Source organism: Hyla sarda, chromosome 2, assembly GCF_029499605.1.
Source record: "Hyla sarda isolate aHylSar1 chromosome 2, aHylSar1.hap1, whole genome shotgun sequence".
Lineage (NCBI taxonomy): Eukaryota > Metazoa > Chordata > Amphibia > Anura > Hylidae > Hyla > Hyla sarda.
In genome coordinates this window covers 314,798,203-314,808,077 of record NC_079190.1, presented here as the reverse complement: position 1 = coordinate 314,808,077, position 9,875 = coordinate 314,798,203, and the positions used below count along the sequence as shown (strand labels likewise).

At 45.5% G+C, this 9,875-nt stretch overlaps 1 protein-coding gene across 1 annotated transcript in view; it reads right to left on the bottom strand.

Annotated features, from left to right (window-relative positions):
- Nucleotides 1–3,756: 3,756 nt before the first annotated feature.
- CEPT1 (choline/ethanolamine phosphotransferase 1) overlaps nucleotides 3,757–9,875 on the bottom strand; it is a 151,364-nt gene continuing 145,245 nt past the window's right edge. Inside the window, exon 9 of the mRNA XM_056557723.1 lies at nucleotides 3,757–5,020. Within this exon, the coding sequence (XP_056413698.1) occupies nucleotides 4,901–5,020 (120 nt within the window). The 3' untranslated portion in view covers nucleotides 3,757–4,900. The remainder of the gene's footprint in view (nucleotides 5,021–9,875) is intronic.

Here is a 9,875-nt window from a genome sequence, read left to right as displayed (position 1 = left end):
CATGAGGGCTCCTTTTTTTGCACCGTGGTCTGAAGTTTTTTTTGGTACCTTTTTGGTTTTGATGGGACTTTTTTAGGCACAATTTTGTACTTTAGTATTTTTTTACGTGTACGCCATTGACTGTGCGGTTTAGCTAACCTTCTATTTTAATAGTTCGGACATTTACGCACACGATGGTATCACATATGATTATTTTTATTACATTATTTTATTTTTAAAAATGGAAAAAGGGGGGTGATTTGAACTTTTATTAGGGAAGGGGTTAATTCAATTAACTTTTTTTTTTTTTTTTTTTTTTTTATAGTAATGCAGCATTATTTTTTTTGGGCTTCCAGAGCTACAACATGTAACAGATTCATTCCTGGTTTATTTGCCTTCAAGTGTCTGCCAGCCTGAGCAGTAAAGACAGTTTAAAACCAACAGCATTGCCAGCATATCCACCTGCATTCATAATGTTCCCAGCTTGTAGGACCAAGTATAAGATGGCGTGTAGCTGCTCGCATGACATTAGTGTAACGAGGTGCGCTCCGGCCAGACATACCGGCCGTGAGTGCATCTTCCCCCGTGTGTCTGCTCCTGGCGGGGCTGGGATTCGCATCGCATGAGAGTCCCAGCCGGTCACTCACCTCCGTCCCCGGCCTCTATCCCCCCACCACCTAGCGCGCGCGCTGGAGCTTTGAAATTTAAAGGGCCAGTGCGCCCGTAATTAATGATCACACCTGTGCCTTTGTTATAAGTTTTTGCTCCTCCCTAGTACCCCTGCCGGATCTTTGTTTGCCTTTGTGCCTTAGAGAAAGCAGTCCTTGTAATTCCTTGCAGTGTACCAGACCTTTGTATTCCGTGACTCGACCGTGTTTCTAGCTGCCAGCCTATTGACCTTCTGCTACCCTTCTGACTAGACTCCTGTGCCACCTGCCCTGACCTCTAGCCTGCCTACGTCCTGCCTATTCCTTTGGTGCCACGCTTCTCCTCAGCCGCCTGTGTGGTCAAGTGGTGCCAGGGGTAGCGACCTGGGTGTCGCCTGCCGCAGCAAGTCCAACCTGCCTTGTGGCGGGCTCTGGTGAAAACCAGCGGCACCTTAGACTCCGCTCCCTGGCATGGCACAAGTCATCTGCCACACAGGTCCAGCGGAACCACTACATCTCCTGTTCCAGACTAACGTGATATTACAGATCTTCTACTCCCTGGGTACCTGCCGTCTGCGGTGAGTCTTACAATTAGTTCTTTTGTAGCTAATCGGATTATCATCATATCTTGATTCAATGAGGAGTAAGAAGCTGAAAACTGTTTCCTCAGCACCATAGCTTCTATTCGCAGTGAATAATTTGGCACCTGGATCAGCATGTACATAAATGAGTCTGCCATTGACAATTTTGTAATTTCAACATTGAAGTCTTTCAACTTCACATCTTCTGGCTCTGGAGACATCTTTAATAGTTCCTGCAGGGCTTCAGAATCATACAAATCAAACTTCCCCTTTCGGATATCTTCAATGACATGTTAGGTAGACTTTTTAAACTGTTTTAAGACTATCCCAATATGCATGCTTCTCTTGGAATCTAGAAGGCAAACCTCATCCTTTGGCTCACAGAAAGAAGACCTAAAGCTCCCAGTTCTCTAGATCATTCCGGGCTTTACATCCTCTTGTTGCCCAAACAATCTGCCCAAACAATTGTCTTTGTGTCAATTTGGAACTGATGCTGTCTAACAGTCCAAATATTGATTTTACCCTTGACTTGCTCTTCAGGTATGGTTTTCCAGAAAAAGTTCCTCATCTTTTTCTTATTGTTATTGCCTAATCCATAAATGCAATTTTGTAGAAATGGTGGAGGAGGTGGAGCACCAGGTGGGGGAGGTGGTGGTGGGCCTATGTGAGAATCATGGTTCTGAAAGGGAAGCGGTAGAGAAGGTGGAGGCGGAGCTGCTGCTGGCACTGCTATTCGTTTGTTATCAAGCATTAAGTCAGTACTAACTACATTACAATCACCATTCTCTTTCTCATTGACCAGCGATACACAGTTCATAACATGCATTCTGTTGCATATACTGATCAGTGCTCTGCCATAGCAAAGCACTGATGAGTGTAACTGGCCATCTACTGCGCAGGCTAGGAGCAGCAGATCGCTGAATGGACGATGAGGAGGCAGGTGAGGATCCTCTCGTCGTCCAATAAGCTGATCGGGACATCACGATTATGTCACGATAGTCCCGATCAGCTCCGGTGAGCTGCCAGGACACTTTCACTCTTTTTAGACACTGCAATAAACTTTGATTGAGGCGTATAAATGATTAATGCCAGGCATCGGCCCGATCGACTGTGCTCGGCGTTAGCCGTGGGTCCCGGCTGCCCGTAGCAACCAGGACCCACAGGATTTAACCCGTTCTCCACTGGTGATAACGGTTTAAACCATGTTAACGGGACCCAGGGCGTACAGGTACACCCTTTGTCTTTAAGTACCAAGGTCCGATGGTGTACCTGTACGCCCTTGGTCCTGGACGGGTTAAAATAAATATTAATGATCTTGCCAACCGGATTGTGGACACACTGTGACAGTCAACTACGTTGCTTATCTGCCTTGGTCCCATGCTTATGTGATAGTGGGAGAGGGCAGTATCAAACAGCAGGGAAGGAACAATCAAAACTCTGTGCACTACACAGTTTCAGTTGGGGAACATATTAAAGTAAGTCACAAAGTTATATGACTTTCTGAAAGCAGTGGTTTTAAAAAATATTTATTTCTAGAATACCCCTTTAATGCCCAGTTGTTACACATGAGAACTGCCAGTATACACAACCAGCTTGGTCACACTCATTTTTAAGATAATCAGGCAATCTGAATAGGAAAAAGTAGATTTAGATGTGATATTAAGCCCTTGTTGGTCAATCCTTGTTATTACTGTGCAGTATCTTTTCATTAAAAGGATATATACACTGCCATCTAGTTAGTAACAGCACATATAAATATCTGAGAAGAAAATGTCTTCAAAAGAGGGCTACACTAGATTTTTTTATTTTATTATTTATGCATTGACATTTAAAAGGAAACTCCACCCAAAACTTACTAAGAATTCCCACTTGCTTTTTTATGAATACTTCGGGACTGGATTATCAATATAATGACTGAACGATTAGATTTCAGGAGAAGGTGGGGGCCGGATGGTATATTTATAACAATGTCATAACCTTATTACCAGCAAGGCAAGGTCACTGCTCATATGAAATAAAACATAACTCTGGCAAAAGGAAAATATGGCATCAACGCTTTCAAACGTGTGTGTGCGCGCGTCATATATATATCTATCTACATATACATATAGATATATATATATACACACACACACACACACACACACACACATCTATATCTATACACACACACACATACATATATCTTACCTAACTCTTCGGGACTACACTGTCTTTGGCAACTGTCTTGACTGAATACTAGGGATCGACCGATATCGTTTTTTAGGGCCGATACCGATAATCGGTGCAGGTTAGGGCCGCTAGCCGATAACTTATACCGATATTCCGGTATAAGTTATTGGCTATTTATCCCCCCGATGACACCACTGCAGATCATTGATTTAATGCGGGCGCTTTAAATCAATGAACTGCAGCGGCTTTTGCGGTGCCATAGACCGCCGCCGCCCGCTTTTCTACCCCTGCCTGTCCGGGGGCCCTTAGTCCTATCACCGCCACCCCCCGCCGCACTGCTCCGCGCCCCCTACCGCACCGCCCTGGCCCCATTGCCTCCCCCATCCCCGGTTATATAATTATCTGTTCCCGGGGTCCACTCTACATCTTGCTCCGGTGGCGTCCTCCTGAGCTGTCACTGTGCGCACTGACGGTGATGTCACGTCGCGTCAAGTCACTCGTCATTGCGCACAGCGTAACGCAGGACGCAGCAGGAGCTAGAAGTAGCGTGGCCCCCGGTAATTATAAAACTGGGGATGGGGGAGGCAATGGGGCCGGGGCGGTGGTGGGTGCGACGCGGTGCGGGGCGGTGGGGGTTGTCGCGGTGCATTATCGGATTATCGGCAAGGTAATTGCCGATACCGATAATGCCCAAAATAGTGATTATCGGCCAAACCGATAATCGGTTGATCCCTACTGAATACCACTTTAAAGAGGTACTCTGCCCCTAGACATCTTATGCTCTATCCGCCGCTAGGGACCCCGACGATCTCTCCTGCAGCACCCCCGTTTCTCAGCAGCACAGAGCGAGGATCGCTCTCTAGCAGATGACGGGCGATGCAAGGGGCGGAATATCGTGACGCCGTCGCGTCACCCCCCCCTCCCATAGACTTGCATTGAAGGGGTGGGCCATGACATCACGAGGGGACGGAGCCGTGATGTCACAATACTCCATCCCCTGCATTGCCTGTCATCTGCCACAGAGCGATCCACGGCCTGTGCAGCTGAGAAACGGGGGTGCTGCAGGAGAGATCACGGGGATCCACCAGGGGTGGGACCCCTGAGATCAGACATCTTATCCCCTATCCATTTAAGAAAGATGTGTAGAAACAAAAAGCTGCAGTCCTGTGTAAAGCATCAGAAAATACAATTTGATATAACAAACATGCCAGGTTAATAAATCGAAACCTATTTTTTTTTTATTTTGGGTGGAGTTACTCTTTATAAATAAGGATCTTGAAGTTTTCCATTTAAAAACACTGGATATTAAAACTTTTCGAACGACAATTGTCAGAAGTAGTTCTTTTTAGTCATGCTTGAACACTTTCAAAATTGTATAATTATGCAATCATTTCAAGCATGAAAAAACACTTGCCAAGCTCCAGGATGTATTTCTGAGATGCTGAACTTTTTTTTCTTTTTTAGATTTGTTATCTCTTCTTGTTATGAAACATGCATTTGTAACTTAAAAGCTTAGGACACTTAGTGGTGATTAGAATGTGTAGCACGAGTCTTTATTCTGAAGACTTCAATGTGAAGATGAGAAGCTATTTGATTGCAGACGCTCACACTGTAACGGATCAAATCAAACAGCGAAAGTACCTAAAATAAAAAGAAATGAATAAATGACTTGTGTTTAAGTTAAGAACGTTACTTCATAATATAATTAATTTACAGTGTCACTGTTATTCAGGTGACATTTGCAACCTTGCAAACATGAACTGATCAAATGCTGCTCTAGTTCAGTGCCAAGCATTTCCCTGAGTCACAGTTTCAAATAAAATGTAAGAGGCAAGCTCTGAGTCTGAGTAACAATATAACACTTTTATTGTAAATTACATGTTTTAATGCATTGTAATGCATTTAAAAAAGAACCCAACAGGAGTGTTTTTTTCTAGGGTATATCTCACACTATGGGCAATGTGTGAGATATATAAAAAAAAACAAAAAAAAAAATTTACACTTACCTCCAGTGCTCCCGCTGTGTCTCTGGTGTCCTGCTCTGGTCCCCCAATGCGTTCATCTTCCTGAGCTGCAGAGTGACTGTCCGATGCGAAATACCGCAGGCAAGTAAATCAATGCCTGAGACAGGACATCGCTGCGGCCAACAATTCAATGAGCTACAGTATGACATGTTGGGGCTTGGTACTTCCTGTGGATGACAACTTGCTGCAGCTCAGGAAGCCAATCGTATTGGGGGACCAGAGCAAGACAACGGAAACACCATAGGGGCATTGAAGGGAAGTTTTCTCATTTTTCTACATTAAAGCTATTACTCAGAATTGGACTGGGCTTATGCTATTGTTTTGCACTGCATTAATCTCTTCAGGACCAGGCCAATGTTGGTCTTAAAGGGGTTATCCGCCATAAGGTGATTTTAGTATGTACCTGCCAGACAGTTAAAGCCATGCTTAGGAAGGATTCCTGCTTGTCTTGGGGCTATACTAACTTTACATCCCCTGTAGCATAGTCAAATAAAAAAAAAATCCCCAAATTCCCCTTTAAGGACCAAGGCTCATTTTTTATATCTGACCTGTCTTACTTCATGTTGTGATAACTTAGGGATGCTTTAACTTTCCCAAGTCATTATGAGTTGTTTTTTTTGTGACATTGTATGTAACCCCTTCCCAACCCATGACATACAAGTATGTCTTCTGTCGGATGCGCGGACAAAACGTTGGCTCACGGGTCCGGGAGATGCCTGCTGCTATCAGCAGCTGACATCTGCCGTTAATGATAGATATCGGACAAGGCCCCGATGTCTGTCATTTAACTGGTTAAATACCGTGATCCACACAGATCTTAGCATTTAAAATATTTAGTACAGCTATACCATGGTGTTTAGTGGTCACATCCCCTGCAATGTAATTTCCTAGCAACACATCATCTCCTGGCAATCTAATGATGGCTTATAATAGGTGTTACTAAAACGTGTTTAAAAAATTTAAAAAATACAAAAAATGACAAATAAAAATATATGATCGTTAAATTAACCCTTACCTACACCCTTATATAAAAGATGGGTTTTAGTTTCAAGTCATGTATGCACTTTATTGAGAAAGATGTGCATTGAGGATATGTTATGTAGACGGAATGTTATTTATATATATGATATTTATGAAATTTTTAGATTTTTGTATAATTAACACTTAATTTGTAATTTGACGATGTATTGTTCACATGGGTATTTAAACCCCCTACTGGTGTGTAGCACTAAGCTTGAAAATGGCTCCATAGGAGCAGAAACGTTGCTTGTATTGATGTCACAGAAATAAACCCACAACTTTTCACTATTTTTGGAGAGCTGCGTTGTCGCTGGATATTATCTAATCTAAGGACTTTTTATCAAGAGATTTTGGATGCTGGCACCCAAATTTCTAGGCTGAGTAGTGTTGCAATATTTTTTTGGCTGCTCAGTAAGGGGGGGGGGGGAGGCAACGGTTTTAGAGTGGCCGCAGCGTTGGCTGCTTGTTAAAGATTAGCAGCCCGGCCGCGGCCACTTTAAAACCGTGACCAGCTCCAGGCCCCATGGCCGCAGGGGGCCCCCATCACATTCGGGACATCCCTGTGTCTTTTCAGGACACAAGGATGCCCCGTTTACCTCATAGCGGCCCTGCGTTAACTTTAAAAACGCAGCGGCCGCTGGGAGGAAGCGCATGCAGGGACATCACTGACGTCCCGTGCGTGCGACCATATCAACAATACAGCGGAGTGGAGCAGTGAGGAGGACGTGCGGGTATGGTAAGTGACCAGCGGTCATCTTCAGTGTTCCGACCACCACTCTAGCAGTAGATCGTGACCCCGGAGCGGTGGTCAGAACACTGAAGTGGGGCAGTAAACAGCCATACAGCCTCCAGCCATACACTGTATATGGCTGAAGGCTGTATGTCTGTGGGGGAACATACAGCACCTAATGTGGGGGACTACTGTACGTATACTGCACCTAATGTGGGGGGAACTACTGTATTCTGCACCTAATGTGTGTGGGGGGGGGGGGAACTACTGTATAGTGCACCTAATGTGGGGGGGAACTACTGTATACTGCACCTAATGTGGGGGGGGGGACTACTGTATAGTGCACCTAATGTGGGGGGGAACTACTGTATAGTGCACCTAATGTGGGGGGGAACTACTGTATACTGCACCTAATGTGGGGGAGGGGGGAATACTGTATACTGCACCTAATGGGGGGGGGGGGGGGGGGACTACTGTATACTGCACCTAATGGGGGGGGGGGGGGGGAACTACTGTATACTGCACCTAATGTGGGGGGAGCTACTGTATACCGCACCTAATGGGGGGGACTACTGTATACTGCACCAAATGGGGGGGGACTACTGTATACTGCACCTAATGGGGGGGGGAACTACTGTATACTGCACCTAATGGGGGGGGGGGGGGGAGACTACTGTATACTTACTGCACTTAATGGGGGGGGGGGGACTACTGTATACTGCCCCTAATGGGGGGGGGGGGGGAAACTACTGTATACTGCCCCTAATGTGGGGGGACTATACTGCCCTTAATGTGGAGGAACTATACTGCCCTTAATGTGGAGGAACTATACTGCCCCTAATGTGGGGGACTACTGTATACTGCCCCTAATGTGGGGGACTACTGTATACTGCACCTAATGTGGGGGACTACTGTATACTGCACCTAATGTGGGGGACTACTGTATACTGCACCTAATGTGGGGGACTACTGTATACTGCACCTAATGCGGGGATCTATACTGCACCTAATATGGGGGAACTATACTGCCAACCTAATGTAGGGGAGCTATACTCTTTACCTAATGTGGGGGGGAACTACTGCATTCTGCACCTAACGTGGGGGGGGGGGGGAACTACTGTATACTGCACCTAATGTGGGGGGGGGGGGAACTACTGTATACTGCACCTAATGTGGGGGGGGGGGAACTACTGTATACTGCACCTAATGTGGGGGGGGGGAACTACTGTATACTGCACCTAATGTGGGGGGGGGGGGGGGAACTACTGTATACTGCACCTAATGTGGGGGGGGACTACTGTATACTGCACCTAATGTGGGGGGGGGGGGAACTACTGTATACTGCACCTAATGTGGGGGGGGGGGAACTACTGTATACTGCACCTAATGTGGGGGTGGGGGGGGAACTACTGTATACTGCACCTAATGTGGGGGGGGGGGCGGGGAACTACTATATCCTGCACCTAATGTGTTCGGGGGGGGGGGGGGGGGGGGAACTACTGTATACTGCACCTAATGTGGGGGGGGGGAGCTTAGGGAGTTAAATGCATGGCTTAAGTCGTGGTGTGAGGGGGAAGGGTTTGGGTTTTTAGAGCACTGGGCTGACTTTTCATTGGGGTACAAACTCTATTCTACGGATAATTTGCACCTGAATGGAAGGGGGTCCGCTGTGCTGGGGAGAGAATCCTGGAAGGGGTGGCAGAGTATTTAAACTAGGCGAGTGGGGGGAGGATAATAAAGCAAAGAAAGCAGACAGTGGGATGGATAGGTTAGAGAGGGGTCAGGACATAATGGTGGGTGGAGAGGAATCCTGTGGGGGGAGGTTAAGAGCAGTGGATAAGGAGATCCATGCGTTACAAACCAGCTGTAAAAATAAATGTAGCCCGAAAAATTGTAATCCCAATAATTAAAAAAATTCCATCAGCCCCAATAACTCAATAACTACAATAAGCCCCAATAACTAAAAAAATACCGTTAGCCCCAATAACTTAAATAACAACGTTAGACGCAATAACGCAAAAAATCCCATTAGCCCCAATAACTTAAATAGTACAATTAACCCTTATAACTCAAATAACCCCAATAACTCTGAAAATCCCATTAGTGAGACTATATGTGTAAAACTTGGAAATGTAAAGTGTATGTTCACAAATGTCAGAAGCCTAGCAAATAAAATGGGGGAGCTTGAGGCCTTGATACTGGAGGAACATATTGATATAGTTGGGGTCACTGAGACATGGCTGGACTCCTCGCATGACTGGGCCGTTAATCTGCAGGGGTTTACATTGTTTCGCAAGGATAGAATGAACAGAAAAGGTGGTGGAGTCTGTCTGTATGTAAGAAGTGGTATGAAAGTCAGTGTGAACGATGCCATAGTGTGTGATGATTCTGAGGATGTGGAATCACTGTGGGTAGAATTACAAAAGGAGGGAAATACTGAAAAAATAATAATATTTGGTGTAATCTACAGACCCCCTAATATCACTGAAGAGATAGAAGGTCGGCTGCATAAACAAATAGAGAGGGCCGCCCGGGCAGGTACAGTGGTAATAATGGGAGATTTTAACTATCCAGATATAGATTGGGGCCGGGGGCTGGCTAAAACTACAAAGGGGAGAAAATTCCTAAATTTATTGCAGGATAATTTTATGGGCCAGTTTGTGGAGGACCCAACAAGAAGTGATGCCTTGTTGGATCTGATCATTTCCAACAACGCAGAGCT